General features: G+C 39.7%; 3 protein-coding genes across 3 annotated transcripts; 1 reads left to right on the forward strand and 2 right to left on the reverse strand.

The window, feature by feature from the left end:
* Positions 1–45: 45 nt before the first annotated feature.
* LOC139952955 (pre-mRNA-splicing factor RBM22-like) lies at positions 46–5636 on the reverse strand. Its single transcript, XM_071952292.1, has 9 exons — positions 5583–5636; positions 5070–5123; positions 4777–4939; positions 4330–4430; positions 3721–3893; positions 3001–3201; positions 2224–2477; positions 1474–1704; positions 46–1140 (listed from the first exon to the last, which is right to left on the reverse strand). The coding sequence occupies exons 1-9, from the start codon at positions 5634–5636 to the stop codon at positions 860–862; spliced, it is 1512 nt and encodes a 503-aa protein (XP_071808393.1). The 3' UTR covers positions 46–859.
* Positions 5637–5693: 57 nt separating this feature from the next.
* Positions 5694–16284, forward strand: LOC139952959 (cytochrome P450 4V2-like). The gene is made up of 12 exons (XM_071952301.1): positions 5694–5826; positions 6645–6851; positions 7678–7784; positions 8032–8117; positions 8529–8719; positions 9017–9086; positions 9575–9701; positions 10450–10632; positions 11010–11112; positions 11585–11719; positions 12374–12553; positions 12873–16284. Exons 2-12 carry the CDS (start codon positions 6674–6676, stop codon positions 13031–13033), a joined length of 1521 nt encoding a protein of 506 aa, XP_071808402.1. The 5' UTR covers positions 5694–5826; positions 6645–6673; the 3' UTR covers positions 13034–16284.
* Positions 15738–24150, reverse strand: LOC139952960 (histone acetyltransferase KAT8-like). Its single transcript, XM_071952302.1, has 10 exons — positions 23934–24150; positions 21538–21615; positions 20935–21104; positions 20313–20366; positions 19858–20022; positions 19387–19476; positions 18629–18769; positions 18073–18166; positions 17420–17570; positions 15738–17000 (listed from the first exon to the last, which is right to left on the reverse strand). The coding sequence occupies exons 1-10, from the start codon at positions 24118–24120 to the stop codon at positions 16775–16777; spliced, it is 1356 nt and encodes a 451-aa protein (XP_071808403.1). The 5' UTR covers positions 24121–24150; the 3' UTR covers positions 15738–16774.
* Positions 24151–24191: the final 41 nt, after the last annotated feature.

A 24191-nucleotide genomic window follows, 5' to 3' on the forward strand; every position in this document is an offset into this window, starting at 1 on the left:
AGCACCAGCAAAACGCAAACAAAAGACAAAACATGAATGCAGCTGTTAACATGTGAAATCAATGGTAGTGGTCGAAAACCGTTTAATTACATCTTTATTTTCAAATATCAAAAAAATATACTTGAAATTACAATGATTACAGGTAGGCCAGTACTCAGAAAGTTGATTTCTCTGGAATTCAACAAAGACTAAAAAGTTTAAATTGACATGAGGACAGATAAAGACGGGAGTTACATCAAAGACATTACAAACTGGATTTCAGTGACTGTCAAGTTAATACTCTCCAATTCTTTTAAAAATTAAAACAAAATTTAAACGAAAATTAAAAATTACTCCAGCTTTCAAAGACGACTCGATGAATATCGTGGGTTGTGTCAGTAAACTCGACAGGGTACTTACAGTGATTCTCTTAAAAATTACTTTGCCCCCAACCCAAATGAGGTTTTAAAAAATGCTCAATTGAATACATGTAATAGCCCCACTAAATTACGTCCCAATGTGTTGCAGCCACATAGAAAAATATGTGAACAGTCTGATGTGAATGCCTTTTCTTCTTTGTGGTTGCCTTAACCTGGGCCCAATTTCATGGCTCTGCTAACCGCCGATACCATTTGTCGCTAGCTGTGTAAGTGAAGAATGCCTCAAGGAGTACGCACAAGCAACAATTCCCTGCTGACTAGTAATAAACGCTTGACGTAAGCGCCGATTCATTGCTTACGGTTTAATAGCAGAACCATGAAATTTGGCCCTGGTTGCCCTCTCGTGTTAATAGCAGAACCATGAAATTTGGCCCCGGTTGCCCTCTCGTGTTGCAATGCCTCGAGTGACATGGCCCCAAGATTCACTGATTGTTTTAAAACTATTCCTTGGCAGTTGTATCAGGGCCTGCTGTGCCCATGCGCTGTGGATCCTGCGAAGGATAATGTACCCCTTGTCCCTGAGGTCTGTTGCCCATTGGGGGTCGACCGGCTGGTGGAGGCGGCCTGCCTGCTGGTGGAGGGGGCCTCATGCCCGGGGGCCTCATGCCTGGGGGTGGAGGGCGTCCCCCTGGAGGTGGAGGGCGGGCGCCGGGGTGGAAGGGAGGTCTGCCGTGGAATCCAGGTGGTGGAGGGAAGGGTGGCGGCGGTGCAAACCCAAATGCTGCAGAGAGAGAGAAAGAAGAAATGTTCAATTAATGCTATGCTAAAATCTCCAGTTGGAACAAGTCAATAAAGACAAAAATTAGTAAAAACTTGACAAACATACCTTGGTGCTTGTTATAAGTACATAACAATAAAACATGTTCATGGTACATGCAATAGAGTGCAGGTGTCAGGAAATGTTTTCTTCTCATTTTGTTTCTTGGTCTTGTGAGAACATTTTTGGTCCAGTAAACATTTCTAGCTACAAGCCCTACAGTCTTATGGAGTTTCCAACCAACTTCGAGCCCTGTTTTTGGCTTTCAGGATCATATGAAAAGACACTCAAACCTACCTCCTGGAGGGGGCGGTTGCTGGTGGCGCATCATATGGGGCGGTGGACCCCTCGGCATTCTACCCGGTGGCCCTCTAGGCATACCACCACCCGGGGGTCCCATGGCACCAGGAGGTCCCATGGCACCTGGTGGTCCATGCGGCAACGGGGGCAACTGGTGTGTATCCTCTTCAAGGTTGAAGAAGTTGTTGCTTGATGATCCGTCGGCTGGGACGGGCGGCAACGGTAAAGCTAAAGGAGACGATAAACGTTCAAGTTAAAGATGAAATCATTATGAAGCTTTTTACAACAATCAAGGCAACTTGATAAAAGTCTTCGTATTCCCATAACATGTTCAATACTGACTACAATCAACATTTCGTCACTAAGTAATAATAAATATTGCAATATCCATTGGCACTTGGTCAGCCTAGTCTTTATTCCAGCTCCAAACACTTTGTCCAGGACATCCAGGGCCAAATTTCATAAAGCTGCTTAAGCAGACAAAACTAGCTTAACAGATAAAATTGTCTGCTAAGCCGAAAGAAGCAGGATACCAGTCACACAATGTGCATGCAACACGGTAGTTTAGCTGGTTTCTTTATTCTGGTAAGCATAACTTTGTTGTGTTTAGCTACTTTTTTGTGCTTCAGCAAGATTAAGTTGGGCCCAGTTCAAAGTCAGCCTAGTATCTTCCCAGCCACAATCACATCAAAAAGTCTGGCCCATCCAGAGAGATGCTAGCCTAGTCTCCTTTCACCCCCAACTTACCCCCAGGCAGTCCTGGTACAGGCTCGTAATGCTGCTCGGCCATGCCCTTTAGTGGCATCTTAGCCACAGTGCCCTGCTGACCTTGTGACTTGCCCCACTTGACATTTAACCTCCGACCTTTGAGGATGAGTTTCTGAAAGGACAAGTCGGCTGCTTGCTCTGCTGAAGAGCGGGCTGTGAACGTCACAAAGGCACACTGCTGCTTCTGGACTACGTTGATTGAGCGGATCTCTCCAAATTGGTAGAAGTGGTTTCTACAAAAACAAAAGAGACAATACAATTCAACAAAATGTTTTAAACCAATGTTTTCTGACTCATTGAAAAATAGCTTGGATTTTGTTCTAAAGAGACTTTTTTAACAAGGGTTGTTGCTAAGATTTTGTAGTTTGATTTCTGCTCAATATCTATTAAATCGATGCTGTACCCACTGCACATAGGATTTAAACTGCCTCTAGCCACTGGGCGAGCTCTATTGGTATAGTGGTTAGACATCTGCTCTTGTGATGCAAAGGTCATGAGTTCCAATCCCACCCAAGTAGTTTGCCTGTGGGATTGTTTTCACAGAACTCGGGCAAGTAGAGAGTATACAGTGCCTGTTACAAATCGATGCAAAGGTCGAGAGAGACCATTTAGAGTTCTGATCGAGGGTGACTATTTTTACAATAAGTTTTTTTTGTTATTATTAGAGTATTTCAAAAATTCTGCTACATTTTGTGATGTGATTTTTTTTCTTCAAAATCACAAGCCCTGCCCTGGCAAATAAATATAACACCTCACCTGAGATTTTCTTCAGTGACTTTATCTCCCAGACCACCGACGTACAATGTTGTAACGTTCTTATCGTCTGGTGGTTCCAGCTTCGGCATGGCATCAGCACGGCGCATCAGCTTCTCGGCCACCGGGTCGTTAGCTCCGTAGAAACGGTCCTTGATGTTCTGATCGGCCAGGGGATCATCTGGGTCGGTTGGCCTCTCGTGTCTGAATGTAAAGGTTGATGGCAAGGTTAATCATACACAGGTGTTGCTGAATAAATTCTTAGGGATGTAATTTGTAATGAAAATCATTTCTTGAAAGGTAGAATCTTTGACATGGCATGAAATGCCATGATATCATTGTGGTCGAGTGGATAGGAGCACCGAGCTCTGGTGTTTCTGATCAGCAGAGTGTCGATTCAAGTCCCGCTCGTGACACTTGTGTCCTTCCTTATTTGAGACAATACTGTTTTGTCCTTCGAATGGGATGTAAAGCTCCACAATACCGTGTAGGTAAATACTGACAACACATAGGGACCTCACGGTGATATGCGCTAACTACACTAAGAATGGTTTCTTAATTTTTATTTTTGAGGTTCATTTTTAACACATTGACAACAAGTTCTACCCTTCGTTCCTCTCCAAGGCACCGGACTAATTTTAGCCTCAACCCTTGGTTTGCTTTCCATTGAATTCCATGGGAAAAACAAAAATAAAACAAATAAGATTGAGGAGGGGTTCTTACCTGTACGGGCACTCCTCTCCTCTTCGGCATTCTCCTTTGACCCAGAAGGAGCAGATATGAGGTCGGTTCCTCTTGTAGTAGGGTGTGGTCCGAGCGAGCTTCATCAGCAAGTCACTCGGTGCCTGTGACTTACCGACGGCCCCAGGTGCTGCAATGCCGTCAACGTTTGCAATCTTAACATAATATACAAATAAAGAGTGATTACAAAATTCAAATTCCACTCCAGTTACTATAATGCCGAAATATCTGGACAGTGAAAAAGTGTTTGGAATCAAACTGCCGTTTAGGGATCTGCAGAAGCCCTGTCTATTGATCAGGGGTGAGAGTCCCTGCTGACAAAAAAGTCTGAAATTGGGATCCAGCTCTTAGGATTTACATTGAAATGACGACATTTCCACCTTTTGGTAACCCCTGGACCTGGAGCTATAGATTCCAAGGAGCTTTATGGAGTAGCCTCCTTGGAGCTAGATAAGTAGATCAAAGTGCCCGACTTATTCAATTTGGACGGAAAAAAATGCAGCATTTAAAAATTTATACCCAGCAGACATAAAAATGTCTGCATTTAGATAAAAGTTCTAAAACTTCTCATCTCTGAATGATTAGACTTACCTGTCTTTCAATGTTTTGTGAGTAGTACTCCTTGTTCACCTCCGATTTGGGCATTTCATCTTTGATGTTCAGTGCAGCGTCTCTTACTTGTATAGGCAATCCTGTGTTTAGGAAAAATTATAAACAATAGAAACTTTTAACAAGGTAAATTTGTGTTGCCAAATGTGATGACCAAGTGTAAACCTTTCCTTTAAGATCAATTCGCACTTTGCAGTTATAAAGATCAACCTTTCCTTTGCCAAATCGACCCCTGCTAGTTCCTTTATCTGTTTCAGGCCTGGAAATTCATCGTAGTTAGGGCAAAGGCCATTTTCATTTTGCAAAGGGGCAATTTGATTTGCAAATCATAAAGTCTTTAGGAAACTTTTGGAGGGGCACCAAGGCCAAAACAAGGGCACCTCTGTGTGTGGCCTCTGTGAAATTCCAGGCCTGTTGTTCCCAACTTACCATACTCCAGATCCAGGAGGCATGTTTGACAGACATTCTTGATCTTGCTACATGTTTGACACACTTCTGTCTTCTTGAATCGCATGCGGGCACCGGGACACCAACGGAAGATGGTGAAGGGACGATCGCAAATCTTACATTCCCTTCCAAACTTCTCTTTGGTCTGTGACAAAAAATAAAACAAGACATTAGTCACACATCAAGACAGGTAAAGAGTAAGACAAACTTCAAATTATTTAAACCACATATTGATTTGATTTTTACGGTTACAATTGATTTGTATCTATTCTTACCATGCGGATGTATGGGTTGTCTCCGAGACATGTCTGGCAAAGAATCGGAAAGTCCTGAATAAAAAAAGTAAAGAAATTATTTATTAAAATTAAAATGATCAAAATAATCAAATGATGGGAGTCAGATTTATTCAAATTCAAAATAAAAACAAAGAATATAATTTTATTTATCTTGACTACTTGATTGGCAGTCACAGTGTCCAGTATTCTCGGACTAGGCTAGGGCCAAGAAGTGGAGGGAGTCCAATGTATTGGGCTAGGGTTGAGGTCGAGGGGCGACTTTGCAAGGGCGAGATGGACTGGCAGTAGTAGGTGGCGTGCATCCGCCACACGCACAACAACCGCATCCTCCGTCGTTGTGCATTTTTCAATAATCGTGCATGGGGTTTTGAGTCCCATAGGGAGCACGAATCCATTTTGTCATTAGAATCAAACATTAATTACTCCACGAAACGTCAACAATAATTTCGGAGAGTGGGGGTTTAAGACTCTTAAAACCCAAACTAAACTTACCGCTTCTTCCCAGTTTTGCCGGTTGTACGTGTTCGTGCTTTTGCTCGCCGCCATGTTTTGTGTGGGAATGATTTAGAGCATAGCGCCCTCTTGTGATCACACGCAGGCCACATGCCAAAAAAGGAGGGCCCCAAAAAGACAACTTCACAACAAAACTGGATGTTAATGTTTCATTCAGTCGTGAATTAAAACAGATGTTGTGGAGTGTTGAGCTAGAGAAGAGTTACATGTAGAGGTATAACTTGTAAGTAATGATTGATACTAACAAAACTAGTCATATTCATTGTTTTGACATGTAGAGATGAGAATGAGAGGAGATAGCTTCTTCTTCATTCATTGTTCATTGACCTTGATTGCAAATTTGCATTGCATTGTATTCTATTATTGACATTGTAGACTTTGCAAAGACCATTGGTGGAGCATGGAGGAGGTAGGAATTAGGATTACCTCCCATGGATGGAGCATGGAGGATACTATTTCTTCCTCCAGTCCAAGGATGGGAATCCCAAGGATGTAGGAAGAAAAAGCTCAGACCATGCATGGAGGAAGGAAAATTAATTCCTCCACAGACCGAAAATTTGATTGGTCCATATATTGGAAATGTTTTTGAAGTAATTTGATTATTTGTCAATAATTTAATAGGGTCTAATTAGCATTAGACCAGTAGTACTATTTAAGACAGTCAGTATACATCGCTTTGATTTGAAGCGATATGTGTATGGAAAATATAAGTTTGAAAACTCTGCTGCCAAAATGCAAGAAATCCAACTTTTCGGGGGTAAATCTTTTAATTTTTATGCAATTTTTGTTTGTTTTTTTAGTTTTTTTTCAATGAAAAAGGTTATTTAAAACGATCTCAGCAAAAACAATCTGCTTGCCTAAATGTCTCGACCAAAATGTTTCATTTATGTATTGTGTGTTTAGCAGTAGAAAAAACAAAGGATATTTGACATTTAAACAAAAATGGCGGCCATCTTGAAATAAAAAATAAAAAGCCCCTCCTCCCTTTTTTGAGAAACCCGGATGCTGAACATATTAATTTTTGTACTCGTCCTAATACAGAAAAAGAGAGAGAGAGGCGGAGCATCAATATGAGCATCCTAATCCCAGTCTTTCTAACAGCAGCTGCGGTGTTCACAGTGTATTATGTTCTCATTCACCTCGTCTACGGACCATGGAAAAGGTTCCAGTACTTCAACAAGGAAATCCCAGGTCCTCCTGCCCTTCCGATCGTCGGGAATGCTCATCTGTTTGACAGAGACCCTGCCAGTAAGTCATAATGCGTTATGGTTTTCACCTCATCTTTGTCTCTTGACCTGTGACCCAGGCTATGGGGAATTACTGAAATGATAAGCTAGTCAATGCAAAAGTTAAGTTCTGGTCTCATGTTGGTTATAATAATAAAATGGAGGGTGATATTTGAAAACAACTTTCAGTTTTTCTCGTCCCATAACCAAAGAAGAACTTGTAAGCTTTCCCTTTATACTTTAAAATATAAGTAGCTGGTGCTTTCAGGATAAACAAAGCTTCTCAAGGGGTACAACTGACGTCCCACTTCCAGGCTCGTGAAAAATGCACGAGAATGGCCTAGGTCAATCCCCTTCACCTTTCACCTACATTCACAGACAATCGAAAGTGCAGACTACATCTCAAACCAATCAAAGCACTTAATAGAAAGCTTACGTCACTGCACCAATAAAATCACTGGTTCTAAAAAGCACATTCCTAGAGGCTAGACAGCCGGGGCTCAGTCTTCTCAATGGGGGTAACTGTGAGGCCTGACATAAGGTGGCAGCCGACTTGCCAAGTAAATTTGTTGCTCTGAGAAATGTGCAATGCTAAGGTCTTATCTGAATTAGCGGCTACAGCTACGGCTACGGCTGTTGCTAAGGATGTCCTATAGTTCAATGCATGATGATGTAGCTGTAATGCATTCATTATGTAGTTATAGCCATTAAATCAGACACGTTCCTAGAGCTATGGACACAATGGGCTGGTAATATCCGCATTAATAAAACGTATGCCATATTAATTTTTGTGTATAAAAATGAACTTTTTCCTTTTTTTTATTTTTTTTTAATTTTTTTTTTTTTAGAATTCTATCAGCAGGTCTTACAATTTTGCCGGGACTATCCCAAAGTTTTCCGGATCATGCTCGGACCAACTTGTATGATTGCCATTCATAATGCGAAAGATGCTGAGGTAAATCATTTTTGTTTTCCCCCTTGCAATTTACAGTTGTCACTGGTATCTTGCTAATTGTTGTTTACCAGAAAAACTCTAAGCTATGTTTCTGTTGCTTATAGGCACTGGACACTATTGGTTATAACTGAAAAAAATTGTTAACAGAAAATTTTATTGGTAACGAGCAATGGAGAGCTGTTGATAGTATGTAGTAATACTATTATTTTTATAAATTATTGCTGAGTTATTTTATTGTTTTATAAAGGTCCTGTTTAACAGTACAAAGCACATCACCAAAAGCTTTGTGTATGACTTCCTTCATCCGTGGCTAGGAGCAGGCCTACTTACAAGGTAAACTCAAAATATCTCTATACAGGGACGCATGGAAGTTAACCGGGATTGGTGATGTTTTTCAAAACAGACAAATGACACTCAAAAGTTCAGTAAAGCATATAATTTAAGAAGCACTCTCTCCTGCTTATTAGAAAGAAAAACAAAACAATTTAAGAAATTGATCATTCCTCATTTTGCAAGCTGTCCAAGGAATACTTGACAAAACAATTGAATGTTTAGTTTATACCCTTTGCTACTTAATACTAAGATGTTTAGAGTCAGTCACACAGCTCGAAACTGGACCCAATTGCCACAGGTTTCAAATCCTGCACCATGTTTAGAGTCAGTCACACAGCTCGAAACTGGACCCAAGCCACAGGTTTCAAATCCTGCACAAATACAATTTTCTGGAACTCTTTATTTTTCCAGTAAAGGGAGCAAGTGGTTTCATCGTCGTAAGCTCCTGACGCCAACATTCCATTTCAGCATCCTGAACAACTTTCGGGTTGTGTTTAATGAGAAGGCTGACATCTTGGCAAGGAAGCTGTCGACAATGGCAGACGGCCGAGCGTTTAACATATTCCCAATTATAACGCAGTGTTCTTTGGACATTATCTGTGGTAAGTATAATTTGCAAATGGGATTTGAAGCAATGCATAGTGAGGTGTCAATATATATTTGGTTTGTGGTAACACCATGTGTGTATCTACTTGCCAGGTAGAGTTTGTTCTTAAAGAGATCTTGCTTTATATTCTACAACCACAGAGTAGATTTTTTTAATTCAGAAGACTTCCGAGTTCTGATAAGAACTGTCCTGTATTTTAATCACTACCTGGGCGGACGGTAGACAAGTAACTGCACTTCTGCAGAGTGAGTTCTTATTTGGTCTCTTTAAATTTAAATTTTAACTTTTGCAGAAACGGCAATGGGGAAGAACATCCACGCGCAGGAGAACGAGAAGAGTGAATACGTACAGTCGGTCATAAAGTGAGTTGGTAAAATGAAAATTTGGTTTACTTCTCTATGATTTACCCGCAGACTAATATAAGTGTTCACAATTTTGCGGAAGCAATGTAAATTTAATTGCGTCACAGTTGGAAAACAGTTTGTATTGATTGTTCCTAATGCCCTTGCCATGCGTTTACGCATGAAGTTTGAGCGAATCAATTTTTTCATTTCTTTATTCGCTTTGGTTCCTTTTTTTGCTTTCCTTTGGGCAGATTAGTTCATTGCATTAAGTGTTATTAATGCTCTTCATATTTCTCATCATCATTCGGCAAAGACTTGTGTCCCTGGCCGTGACCGTGGCCGCCTTGTCCTCAAGTTGTAAAGGCGGTGCACTCCTGGAGTCGCCGCCATCACCTGGTCTCTTTAAATCACTGCTCTTCTCAGCTCTCCTCTCTTTATATTTGATCATTGTTAATAATATTTGTTTTAGAGTTAGGATTATGTTTTTTTATTGATTCCTTTTCTAGAATGAGTGAGTTGATCCAAGAGAGACAGAAGTACCCGTGGTATTGGTTTGACGGTCTCTACTCGGTGTTACCGAGCGGTAAAGAGCACGCTCGATGCTTGAAAGTCCTTCATGATGCAACGAGCTCAGTAAGTTACCTTCCAAACCTACAATTTGTAAAAGAGGACAGGGATGGTTCAGATTGAGTCTCAGGGGGTCGATTTCACAAAGAGTTAGGACTAGTCCTAACTTAGGACTAGTCCTAGGAGATATTAAAACGTATGGCTAGTCCTTAGTTAGGACGAGTAACTCATCCTAACTTGAGATAAGACTAATCTTAACTCTTTGTGAAATCCACCCCTGAACCTCTAGCTCTTTTCACTCTATTCCCCCGGGCTGAATGAATAACCGCTGGCCCTTTCACACTATGGTTGCTTTACCCCTGGTCTGGCAAATTGGCACAACCCGGGGTAGCGGTAACACCCTGGGGTAATGAAATGTGCAACTGAAATCCCAAGGAATTAAATGCGAGCATTTGAATGACCCTTTTTGGGATCTAATAAAGATTAATTGAATTGAGTTGAATAGGGACACAGTTATAAAGTGCGCCCAGGTAATTGTGGGGTAAGAAAAGTCATGGGGTCTCCCTGAGTCTGTATTCCACGGGGATAAGACAAACAGTGTGAAAAGGGTGTCTGTCTCCTCGGTCATTAAAACCCTGCACTGTGCCATCGCGCCAAATTGTTCTGTAGGCTTAAAAACAATATCTCTCGGTTAAATTCGAACACTCTGGTTTTCCCCCTTTGAAAAAAAAACCCCAAAACACAGTAACTTTCTTTTCATCTTCCTACTTTTATTATTTTATTATTATTATTTATTTGACTAAAACAACACTAGGTTATTAAAGAGAGAAATAGCAAGTTCAGTGAACTCTACCCCAGAGGGATTGATGAGCAATCGGTGGAAGAGCCCAAGAAGCGGCGTCTGGCCTTTCTGGACCTCCTGCTGCACATGCACCGCGACGACAACAGCTTCACGTTCGAAGATATCAGAGAGGAGGTCGACACCTTCATGTTCGAGGTGAGGGTTTCTGAATTTCAAAAGCCTGTTTCACACAAGATCTCAAAACGTTGGCTGTTACTCTGAAAATCGCAAATTTGTGTGGTGTGAAATGAATCCTTGTGTTAAAATTGTCACGGACCTGCATTATAAACAACTGGGATCAAGACCTCCTCCAAAAATCACATTCCTTTATTTGAGTTGATCCGTCTCTTACCCCATGACAGTTACAACGACTGACTAAATAGCCATACGAGCTCGGGGTCTGCCTTACTCTGATAAGCAAATACATTTTGTGTTAATAGTAATTTTGTTCTGCTTAAGTAGCTCTATGAAAGTGGGCCCTTTTACTATTACGTAGGTTTTGCTAGATATTTGTATGACTGGTTTTTGTTTAGGGTCATGACACCACCGCTGCAGGTGCATCTTGGTGCCTGTACTTACTGGGACGACATCCCGAGATTCAGCAAAGGGTCCACGAGGAGCTGGACGAAGTCTTTGGTGAGTAAAATCATTTTGTGATTTTCCATTTTTTTTTTGGAACAAACAAATAAATAGTTCTTATATAACAAGAACATTTCATTAGTGTTACCAACTGCTGAAATGTTATTGCTTGACAAAATATATTGCTTGACAATTTTCTGGTAGGCAAAAATAAACAGGATACCATTCATAAATATGTTGAATGGTATTTTGGCCGGTAACCTGATCTGGTAGGCACAATTTGATTCGATGGGCCAGTAACATTGCTGTTATCCTGTATACGGGGAGTGAGTGTGTTAACATTGTAATACTTTAGTCATTAAACTCAATGGATGAGCAGTTAATCCACCTGGGGCAGTTAGCAGCCCTATTGGTTTGTGCATGATTATTCCATTGTTTGGAAAAGGAATTACTTAAAGATAACAGGTGTGAGTTGTCAGGTGAAAATGATGTTTTTATTTCTGACCTTGTTCCTGTAATGCCCTCCTAGGTGACAATGATGAGCCAGCAACATCTGACCAGCTGCAGAGTCTTTTGTACCTGACCCGTGTCTTGAAGGAAACTCTCAGGATTTATCCCTCTGTGCCTTTCATCGGACGCACCCTTGAGGAGGATTGTGTGATTGGTGAGTGGAAAAACTTCCCAACCTCACAGGGGGTTCTTTTTTTTAATAATCCATTTGTGGCATGACAATGAGTCGCTACACACTGTGAATAAAGATGGACATGTATGTAGCATAATTTACCTGTAGTAGTTTCAGCTTCATTAGTTGTCAAGTTTTTGAGAAGAAAAAAAGGGAAAGCACTGAGCTTCTTTTTTTTTTTAGGAGAATCCGTTGCGTAAAAACATGCTAAAATAATTTCTGTCTCATTGAGACGAAAATTGTTTTTGTAATTTTTTTTTACTCATTTCTTAAAGTCCACAGCACCTCGGCAAGTAGTATGAAGAAAGACATAATGAAAGCCACATGTGAAAGTATCAGCTGAATACAGTGTCCTCTTGCTGAGAAAATGGTTACAAAACTGTCGCAATATTTTTGAATCCATCCACTCTTAGCGAGGGTACCAACCGCACCTCTGGCCGCAGCATTCACCAACGGACACACCAACCCTCAGAAACCTGAGGAAATAATTCATTGCTGAATCTTTTCTCAGATTCAAAGGTTTTTTTATACTGAAAAACTATCCAAATCTGATTACCTTTAGGCGAACTCTTCCTCAGAATAATTAATACCATCAACAGCCTGACGAGCGCCTCTCAATATTTCTTATACCCAAAGGTGGATACAAGTTGCCCAAAGGGGTGAATGCTATCGCCCTGATTACTGGGCTCCACAGAGACCCTGAGGTATTCCCCAACCCCGAGGAGTTTGATCCTGACAGGTTCTTGCCGGAGAATTGCGTTAACCGTCACGCCTACGCCTACGTGCCTTTCTCAGCCGGCGCAAGAAACTGTATCGGTGAGTTGGATGCACAATTTTGTGGCTATTGTGTTTTGTTTACAGAGTCATTGTCTAAAGATTGGGTGATTTTTCGGAAACATTTCTTCTCTTAAACAAACATGTCAAACAAAAGTTTTAATAACCATGGTACTTTCGAACAGAATCAAAATGTCGTGACCACACCTGATCTTCTCAGAGCCATCATACCCACAAAAAAATTAAATACATAGTTGCACTTGCAAGTTTACTACTTTTAGTAACTTCGTATGACAAAATGAATTGAATTTTTGAAAAAAGAAAAAAATGTTTTTGATCAATTTTTATCTGTTGTTTTTAGGTCAACGCTTCGCTATGATGGAAGAGAAGGTGATGGTGTCTGCCGTCCTGAGACGGTTCAACATCCAATCCCTGCAGACTCCAGACGAAGTCTTGCCACTGTCGGAGCTGATTCTACGTCCCAGCGGTGGTATTCAGGTCAAGCTTACACCGAGGTCATAAGTCCACAAGGTCAAAAGGTCGTCAAGATGGTAATGTATAGACCTTTCCCATTTTTGCTAAACGGGCGGCTGGATGTTAGCAAAACATTCAGTTGTGTTAACAAATGTTTTAGCCAAATTCAATATTTGCTGCAAACTTTTAAAATTCAATTCAATACCACCTATGGCTGGTTGCTTTATTTCCAACAAATTCAACACCGTTATTATTGGAATGGATGTATCGTGTCTTACAGTTGTTATTAACTGTGGCTACTTGTTTTTGCATTTGTTGCTTTCCATAGTTTGCCAAACTCATTAGGCAAAAACTTGAAAGGTCTATACAATAATCAGATTGTACGACTTACCGACAGGCCATGTTGGTGCCATGCTCATTAGCACTTTGAATGTTACCAACTGCTCATAGTCAGAGTACCAATCATAAGGTTGTGGGCTCGAATCCTACCAAGCTAACCATTTCACAATGATGGCGAGAATAAGTTTTGTCGTTTAGTAAAACTGAATCATAATTTCTTGATTTGTGCAATTTATTATTATAAAACCAATATTTGTATGAAAGAGATTGGCTTTTGCCAGCTTGGCGTTTAACTACCTCAAAATCACCACAGCAGATGATATTTAAAGGATTCGGGTACTTTTTCAAAATGTCCACAGTTTTACATTAAACTTACAGGGTTTGAAGATAATGATAGTGGAAAGCTTCCCTTCAAATATTACTAACTAAGGTTTTGTAGTTTTTGAGATATGAGTAAAACAAGTCACAAAATAATTTTGGTCTCATGAGACCAAAATTATTTTAGCATGTAAAATCCCTCTTAACCAGTTATGATATTATACCAAAACCATAGCATTTAACTGGTTAATACGTTTTTACATGCTAAAACTGAGACGAAAATTATTACTTTTACTCATTTCTCAAAAACTACAGCACCTCAGTAAGTAAAATTTCAAGGGAAGCTTTCTACTATCATAATCTTCAAACTGTGTAAGTTTAATGTAAATTTGTGGATATTGTGTTTTTTTTCAGGAAAAAGTACATAGACCCTTTGAGAACACTCATTTTTTGAGCTTTCTGTTCAGACACCAAAGTTTCTCAATACATATAAACGAACTAATCTTGGAATTGCTATGTTATAAAGGCCATGTAACATTTGTTAACAAAAAGAGTCACCTCACACAATGCATTACAGGTGCCTTTCTCTAAGCTTGGCTTGGGCTTTCGCTTAGGCTCTGCGGGCTGTGTTTGCAGCTCCGTCTTTGACCTGCATTTTTGATCAGTGCGTATTGCACGAACATCAGGGCCCAATTTCATAGAGCTGCTTAAGCACAAAATTTTGCTTAAAGCCAAAAAAGAAAGTTCACAGATTTACAAATAACTTACAGGGTTTACAGAAGGTAGTGGTGAAATACTTCTCTTGAAATATTATTCCATGAAATGCTTCACTTTTTGAGAAAACACTAAAACAATATCAATTCTCGTTAACGAGAATTACGGATTTATTTTAAACACATGTCTTGACACGGCGAAACGCGCGGATACAAGGGTGGGTTTTCCCGTTATTTTCTCCAGACTCCGATGACCGATAAAGCCCAAATTTTCACAGGTTTGTTATTTGATATAGAAGTTGTGATGGGTCTTGGACAATACTGTTTACCGAAAGGGTCCAATGGCTTTAAGCAAAAAAATCATTGCTTAGTAAAATCAGATTATCGGCCAAGACTCCATTCAATTGATATGCTAAGTAAACAACAGCTAAATACCAGTCACAAGCAAAGTATGTTGCATAAAATTTTGGCCAGTAACATGTGTAAAATAAGCGAGCTATTTTTGAGCTTAAGCATTTTTTTTGCTTAAGCAGCTCTATGAAATTGGCCCCTGCATGCAGAGCCTGAGCTGGGGCCCAAGCCGGGGTTTGTGAAAGGCCCCAGGCCTCGTTTTAGGAAACTTTATTTTTTGTGTCTAAACTTCCAAATCAATTCTCATGAGTTGTAAAAATACATCAGTACACACATCATGTACAAGGTTTGAGATGTGCCCTCTTTCTTCATATTTAACAGTTTATGACAGTGCCATCTCAATGAAGATTTAAATGTTTGGTTCTTTTTGTTAACATGATGACACATTACATAGTCTGCACAATGCAAAACAGTTTTGTACGAATTTGTGTCTGAGAGTGTAATATTTTTGTTTTATTTGTAATTTTGTTGTTCAAATTTTCAGCATTCAGTAATATATTTTGATAATGTTAGTCTATAATGATATCAGGGTATATAGTATAATTTTTATAAAATTATATACATATTGTGCTTAGTAATTTATACCTAAATTCTGAAATTATGTTTCTGAAGGGAAATTCACACAAATTGCAACAAATAATTTTGTTTAATGTACTCAAGTGACAAATTGGATTTAAGTCAACAGCACAAGGGTTCACTCATGCATAAAATTTAATCTCCTGTCGTTTGGCATGTCATGGTCCAGCAGAACATTTTAACAATGCACTGCAACATTAGTTGGTAAAACATCTTCTCTTAATTGCCAAGGCTCAATTATATATGCCTGTGAATTTTTTTCACAGAACTGGGTAAAGTACCGAGTATACAGTACACACACCGGTGTATGGGTAAAACCAAACAATGTCCTGCCATGCCAAACTTGTGAGTTCTCCCTTAAAACAATTTACAAAAGTGTGGAAACTACAAAGGAATAAATTATAATAACAATCTCATTAGCTTTTATTCAAAACCAACATTGACATCAAACTCATATAATACTCCATACTACTGAGCAATATGGAAAATGATTAACTTTGATAAAATGCAGACGGGTGTAAAAAAAAAAAAACTATACAGAGCGGCAAGCATCTCCTCTTTTCTAAAAAAAAAAAACCCAAGAAAACTTTCCTTCGTAAATCTTGTTTATTAGGGGAAGATTTTTAGATTTCAAGATTTCACCAACCATAAACAACCAACGAAACTTCCCACCTTAGACAAAACCAGTATACATTTCAATTTATACAAATTAACTTTTTTCCGTCTTGACTGGTTGTTGGTTGCGCTGCTCATGTTCGTGAACTTGAACCAGTTGTCAAATTAAGCTGTAGAATGTTTTGAGCCACAGCGTAGCACTTTCCAAACTTAAAGGTAGGCTCATGAATTGGTTTTTGTCAATGTTATGCTGATATATTGGTAAAAAAATTAAGAAAAACATAATAAAAGTCACATGTGAAAGTTTCAGCTGAATACAGTGTCTAATTCTTGAGAAAACAGTTCAAAAATGCTATAGCAGTATTTTCAAGAACGTCAAATCCATTCACATTAGAGAGAAGTGAGTATTAGACTTGTTGCTGGCCGCATTATTCATGAATCGACAACACAGAAACTCAAATTTTCTTTCAACCCTCAAAAATTGTTTGAAAGCATAAATCGATTCTCAGATTCAAATGATTTCCGAGTGAAAACTTCTCAAAACTATAATACTTCAAAATAATTCATACTCTCAAACAGCTGCAGTGCTTCTTACCACGTAAGTTTTTATGGTCCTTAAATTTTGGAGTACTTAGCAATCTATCATCCAACCCTCAAGAGCTATTTACAATGTAATGAAGCGTCCCTTGCTACATGTACTTGATTTGGTTTTTATCTATACAGTATATTACAAAACAAAACAAAAACTTATCTGGTACATAATATTAACATTAAACAAATTCAAACTTCTTCAACACTGCCTCCACAAGAAATACACTCATTTCTTAATCTTGGCATTCTTGTTGAAGACCTTTCGCGGCGGCGCCCATCTCAGACATGTTGTAATGACAGTCAAGCGAGGGCGCTTGTACTGCGCACTCTTTAGATGCTCCTCGACGAGTTTGGGCGTGACGCAGATGACGTGTTGTCCCTTCCAGTACTTGACCATGTTGAGCGACTGCAGTGTTGTGATGATGTCATTCTGAGCAATGCTGGTCATGTTACTGTTGGGGGAAAATAAAAAGTGTAGAAATTGTATTTCTCCGACAACCCGACAACCCAGGCTTGGAACTTCCCCTTCAAGAGGGCAGGCAAGGTCATTTTGTAAAAGGGCACTTCCATTTGAACAGTCTTTTGAAGGGGCACCAAGGCTTATACACGAACAATATCGGTTTGCCTGGCCGTCGCGTTCAAGCAAAATCTTTGTAAGATTTGTAAGTATAGTTTGAAGCTTTGCATGGTGTGGATAAATAGGAAGAAACTACAATTAAATAGTTAACTTGCAGGTGCATTCATGTGTAAATCTCTTTTGTGCGAAAGTTGGCTCTGAAAAGAGCTGTTGTGGTCTCAACATTTTTGAAAAGTATACTCTGCTCGTCTTCAGGAGTAAGATTTGTAGTAATTGGTGTAAAAGTTGTCGTACCTTAGATCTCTGATGGATAAAGTTCCCTTGAAGTCTCGCAAGATTTCCAGCAGCACCCAGGACCAGTAGCTTCTGTAGCTGAGCTTCCCCAGATCCGATAACGGTTTCTCTGGCGAGCCTACAGCCCCCTCTAGCTTGGACAACTCATAACCTGATAATTCAAGACAAAAATACAGGATTGGTATGTATTGAAAAAACAAATCATATATATGACAACTTTAAACAAGGACCCAATTTCATAGAGCTTTTCAAGCAGATAACAATTTCCTGCTTAGCAAAATAAAGCAGGATACCAGTCACAGATGGTACACATGAAATTGTATCTTGGCTGGTTACCCAATTCTGTTGTGCTTAGCTGGTTTTTGTGCTTCTGTACATTGTACTCGCATTGTTTTCACAGCCAGGGAAATAACATCGGAGGACCTTTCAAATCACTGTGGCTTTAAGGCCACAATTGTAAAAAGTCAGACCGGAAAAGCTGATCCCTCACGTTACCATACCTTCCAGGCTAGTATTGGGATATTCTATTTGTACGGCCGTACCATGTGGAAACTCCAGTTGTGAACAGAGCCAGTCGGGCAGAAGAGTGCACCAACAGTGAGAGGGTTAGCTTAAGTGCTTAGTGTAAAGGTGACAGAATCATCACTACTTACTGAACGCAATGAGGAACTTGCCGTAGCCCTTCCTCTGGAATGGTGGTAGTGTCAAGATACATGCTACGTTGTTACCGTCAGGAGATTCCTTTTCCTAAAAAGAAAATTGCAAAAAGGAAGATTTGTATAAGTTTCTGAGAACAGTTTGTAATACAAGATATGCAGAATGTGAACCGTGTATGGTATCAGTCACCTACTATCAATCACCTTGCAGGGCTGGCATAGTTCATCTGTCAATCAAAACCACAGTGGATGAGAATGAACGTTCAGACAGGAGGGTTAACTGTGTACTGTATAGATGCATTCATCACATGGTATTAATCACCTCGCAGGGCTGGTATAGTTTATCCATCAATTAAAACCACAGTGGATGAGATTGAATGGTCACACAGTTAAAGAGGGTTGACTGTGTACTGTTTAGATGCTCACACCACATGATATCATTCAGGGCTGGCATAAATCATCCATCACTCAAAACCACTGTGGGTGACATTGAAAGGACGGATTAATGTAAGTAGAACATAAACCATTGCAGAACAAGTTTTCCTGAACTTACTTTTGAGAAGTAGCCGACTAAATGAGCACCGTGTCGATCCACTTCAGTGAGGACGTAGAAGAGAAATGGCTCCACGTCGAAGTACAGCGTCTTGTGATCCAAGAACAGCTTGGCCAGTAGACACATATTCTGGGAGTAAATCTGTACGAGACGATGTTAAAAGAGTAGGTAAAGAAATATTTTGTTGTTGCCCAGCACACTGTCCAGAAAGAACTAAGAGAAGGAGTTACGGCTGCAGCTAAACCTAGCGGCTACCGCTTTGGCTATGACCATTTGTTTAAAGACTCTGGACACTATTGGTAACTGTCAAAGACCAGTCTTCTCACTTGGTGTATCTCAACGTATGCATAAAATAACAAACCTGCGAGCTCAATTGGTCATCAAAATCGCGAGAGAATAATGGAAGAAATATTCCCCTTGATGCACAAATTATGTCCTTTCAGATGCTTGATTTTGAGACCTAAAAATCTAATTCTGAGGTCTTGAAATCAAATTAAAATAATTTAGTGAGAAATTGCTTCTTTCTCAAAAACTACGTTACTTCAGAGGGAGCTGTTTCTCACAATGTTTTATACTATCAACAGCTCTCCATTACTCGTTACCAAGTATTTTATGCTAATAATTTTGTTCAGTAATTACCAATAGTGTCCAGTGCCTTCAAGTGACCACAATCATTTTCAGCAATCAAGCCACAGCCACTGCAGAAACCATCATCTTAGACACAGCCCAAGGCCAGTTCTAAATTGACATGAACAAACCTTGTGATCTTTGCCGTCCACTTCATAGACTGAGATGCTTCCCTTCCGATAGATCTCTCTCCCTGGAGGTTGTCTCAGCAAACACTCGCCCTGAAACAAACACAAATTTTCATGATGAGGATATTTTTTCATTTCATTTATTAGTTCTGGTAGTGAAGCCGAGGAATTTCCTCTTATAACAAAGTTCCTGTTATAGACCAATCCGACGTGCACCGGGTGCGCAGGTGTTTAGCACCGCGCGCCATTTGCTGCGGTGTCTTCAATACCTAGATTGTGCACAAAAAGACAACGCAGTTGGTAATTTTCAATTGAGGGCGCTACCAATTTTGTTTCGTCGGATTGGTCTATAAAGAGTCAATGTGGCTTGTCCCAACGACTTTGTTATAGCGATAGTCGACTGCATACTCTCTTGAAGATAATCAGAGCATACCGATCAGAATATTTGTCAACTTACTAGAGTTGTCAACTTACTAGATGTCTCTTGAATGTCTTCTCAAACTTCATGTACTTGAGACAGTATTCACAGATCCAGAGCTTCGGTTGTTTGCCGTAGTCCTCGGGGAATGGCGAGAAATACCACGAATCAATCTCATAGCGACCAATCTGTACTCGGTCAACGTACTTCACTTTGGTGATCTAGATGAGAGAGTCAAAAAGAAAAACATGGACGATAAACAATTTGACTGTTGTAGAAGTCTTCTAAAGTTTTCTGTGTTTAATTTTATTTCTGAAAAATTAGTACCGCCATTGTCTTAACTTGGGCATACCCAAAGTACATAAGGTGGGACAGGCCCACGCAAGAGGAAATGTCTAACTGGCAATCGCTGGGACACGAGGGCATGCCCAAATCTGGGATATATTGTACCGTTTATCTTTAAACCAATGATTTTGATATGAAAGGGGGGATTTTATCGATAAATACTCACAGCTTCGTGTTCTCTTTCCAGAGCGGCGGTTGTTGGATCCATCTCAGCAAAACTCTTAAGGGAAAAAAGAAAACAAGAAAAAGAAAAGAATGACATACAGGTAAAACTTTGTCCTTGATAAAGTGCACCTCTACGTTAGGGAACAATAAACAACAATTTGAACAAGTGGTTTGGAAGGCGATTGGAGATGTTTGATAATGGTAGGTGGCAGCACACTAGCCATGGCATTCAACCGATATAAGAAGTGTGCGCCATACTATGGGAACAATGCAAAATGTGAACAAGAAGTCCAGGGCTTGAACGAACCAGTCGCCAAATGCGAGTCAAATCCCTTTCTTCGCTTCTAGTCCACTTGGTGAGTCAAAAAAATGTGTCCTTGTTTACCATAAATGAGGGGTACGGTGGTAGATTCCCAAAGAGTGTTGGTTTTAAAGTCTTAAAATGTCTTGACAAGTCTTGCCATTTGCTAGGATTATAGTGGCTACGAGCAATAAATCATTCATAACATTATATTCAGGGGAGTTGAATGGTTTTAAAAACAAAATGCCTTTCTCCTCGAGTCAACAGCAAACAAGGAGCACCAACTGCAGATCTCCACTATATTGATCAATTCTTTGTTTACCTTTTGCACATGGTTAATTTCATCGTGTTTTCTCTTCTGGTTTCTTGTGATCTTTCTGTCTGGCTGGTCCTCAACGACGACGGCGGCTGGGTCGCTGATCTTGGTCTCGCTGTGTTCCTGTACGATATTCAGTCTGTCCTTCCCAATCCATTCATCCATACGACGATTCACTTAGGAGGGAAGATAATTTAAATCAATTAAAGCCAATCCATCATCACAATAATCTTGGTTGCGATGTTTTGGGTGTCAATTTTCCATGTGTAAAAAAAAACATACTTAGCATCCTCTTTTTTGAAAAAAGAAAAGAGCCCTTTTTGTCTTAGTTTTATTTTAAATGGCAGGGCGACACATTTGTAAAGACAACCGACTGGGCTATTTTTCAAAAATTTCAAAAAGAGGCGGCCTCTAAACATGGGATGCAAAACATGTTTTTGTCTTTATTTGGCCTTAGTCAGGGACGAGAGTCACTGCTGACAAAAAAGTCTGTAACTGGGATCCAGATTATAGCAGGTCATTGAAACGATGACAAGTCCACCTTTTGGTAGCCTCTTGAGCTTCTTGGAACTGAAGGTGTCCAGTGCCTTTAAACCATTCTGTACTTACGGCCTTTGTAGTGGACGTAAAACTCTTGTCTTCCCCCCTCTAGCTCGTTGCTTCGAGTCTGCACAATCTCAGCATTATCTGCAATTTAAAAACAAAAATTAATATTAAAACAAAAAAAAAATGAAAAAAAAAATTGAAATCTTGTGGATGACGTTATAAATATTAAACAACAGAAAATAACTACTTACTTTGTAGAGTTATCAAATGTTTGCCCTCATGCTAGCTCCAAATGTTTTTGGTGGCAGAAATTCATTCAAATTTCATACTTTTTATTAAATTGGAATTATCATAACTACCTGCATTACATTTTCACACAATGGTTTAATTGCTATACATTTCGTTTGTTTCCAACCACCACACATTTACAAAACTTTAAGAGAAAACTGCTTACAATCTCTTAAATTCAAATTTTAAATAAAATGTTCAATTGAATATTATTTACAACTAAAAAAATTGTAATGTACAAAAGGCATACAATTAAAATAAAATTTGGTTTGAGTCTTTAGTGTAATAATAATAATAATAAGACTTGTAATGCTCACATATCCACCCTGCTGGGTGTTCAAGGCGCAGTAAAACCAAAAACAAAAACAAAACACAACACAAAACAAACAACAGTGTTTATAAAAGGAAAACATTATTCTCCACTAACAAATTCTTGGCAGAACCTTGGCTACTGTTTGAGTTGGGTGAATTTGTCTGTAGTATATATGTACTGTAGTGTATACACCCAAACATAATAATGCACTTAAGTGTTCAGTGTCCACCACTATCTTAAAAGGCCTGGTACTGGTTTTGACAGACAATGCTCTAGGGGTTCCACTTTTGTGTACTCTGGGTGTTTTCACTTGGGGGAAATTCCACAAGGGTAGGCATAGAACAGCTGCCCATTGTCCTCAGTGGAATGCCCATGTATCCAAAGCCTAGGACATTCTCCAAAGTATCATTATAAACAAAGGAATGTCACTTGTGTTTCTTCTAAACGGTTTAAAAGCTATCTAGAGCACCCAGACATAGGAATGATTTAACAAAAATGTGATTTGTAAAGTGACATACCACTGAAGAGTACAACACTAAAGCTCAGAGCACAGTCAGTAATCCTTTTGTCTTTGTGCACGCTGTGAAACCACTTGGACTCAAAAACTATGTGAATACACTTCATCCACACAAGGCATTTCTTATGGGTCTTGAGGCATTTGCCCACTTATTTCTGACCAGTGGTGGCTGGAGGCACACCTTTAACACTAGCAAGTAGCAGTCACCAATGCATATAATGGTCTTTACTCGACAGTGACATTTTGTACTGCTGTTGTACATTAAATGGCGACAGGAACTGAGTTAGTACTCAGTGACAGTGTACATATGTAGTATTCCTACCTAGTCCTAGTCCCAAACCATTGGATGTAGGACAGAACTCTTTACTTGTGATAAGTCCATCTAGTAACAAGGTTTATTTGACAATTTGGAATAATGGAGTGGAGCTGAGGGGACCAGCATTCAATGCCTACCTACATGTACACAACAACTGCTAACGGAACATAAATTATACCACGACACTAGAGCTAGACTAAACTGCAGCTTCCAGACTCTGAATCTGACTGACCGCATAAAAACAAGGTAAGAAAGAAGGACATTTTGTTCTGCTGCATCCAAATGCCACTCTTTTGACTCCATAAATAAAATATTTGACAAGAAACAGGGGTTAGCAGATTCTGCAAAAACGACAAGACTGAAGATTATTTCCAAATAATGTATATCGCGATTCAGAACCACAATGCGTTGTGGGTAGGCAGTTGGGGCAGTTTGCTATGCGGTGTATGTTGTCATTCACGACTCGCGCATGCATTGCCTAGGCTATATATATTATATATCTTTGTGTGAGTTCAACAGCGCCTTCTCTTGATATCTTGCTATTGGCGATAACATAAGCCTTATGGAAGGTGGTGAACAAAGCTCCAGGGATCACCTCGGGAGTCGTAGTTACAACCATAGCACTTGAAGCAGTCAATATTTGTGTACTATTACTATTAGTATTACTACTAAGTATAACTATAGTAAGCCTAGTCAAGTGAATAGTGGTATTTTGTCAGTTTTTTTAAAAACGATAGCAACTAGGCCCTACTAAAACATTTATTATACAAAAAATGAATATAAATAGGCACTGCTGAAACTTGAAAAACGTTATTAACCATGCGTTTAATCATAGAGAAAGGTCCCACAGACTATCGTTTAAACACAACGCTGCACTGTGCAGCCGACACACGCTGTACAACTAGTCACACGTCTAGCGTCTCTCTCAATTGACAAAAAGACATTACAGTTTATACACAACAAACGAATACACACACAACGCGTCGATCGAACGACGAACACAAAGTAAGGAAAAACACACTTACGCCAAGCGTTGTTTGTCCTTCGTACCATACACGTTTCCCCAATTTTAAGGTCTGAAGCTTCTTCCCCTAACTCGAAGAGTTTGCCACCGCCGTTTTGGTTTATATTCTCCTTCCCGTCTGCCATATTAGGGCAGTTTATAATCTGGTTTTCCACCTTGTTTTTACTGCTCGCTTCGCTTTCGGCCATTTTGTCTGCATGCGTCTCGTCCTCGTTTCCAGTGTTTTCACGGAGTTTCAACTTTGTGCATTGTGTCACCT

The sequence above is a fragment of the Asterias amurensis genome, chromosome 21, assembly GCF_032118995.1.
Source record: "Asterias amurensis chromosome 21, ASM3211899v1".
Taxonomy (NCBI): domain Eukaryota; kingdom Metazoa; phylum Echinodermata; class Asteroidea; order Forcipulatida; family Asteriidae; genus Asterias; species Asterias amurensis.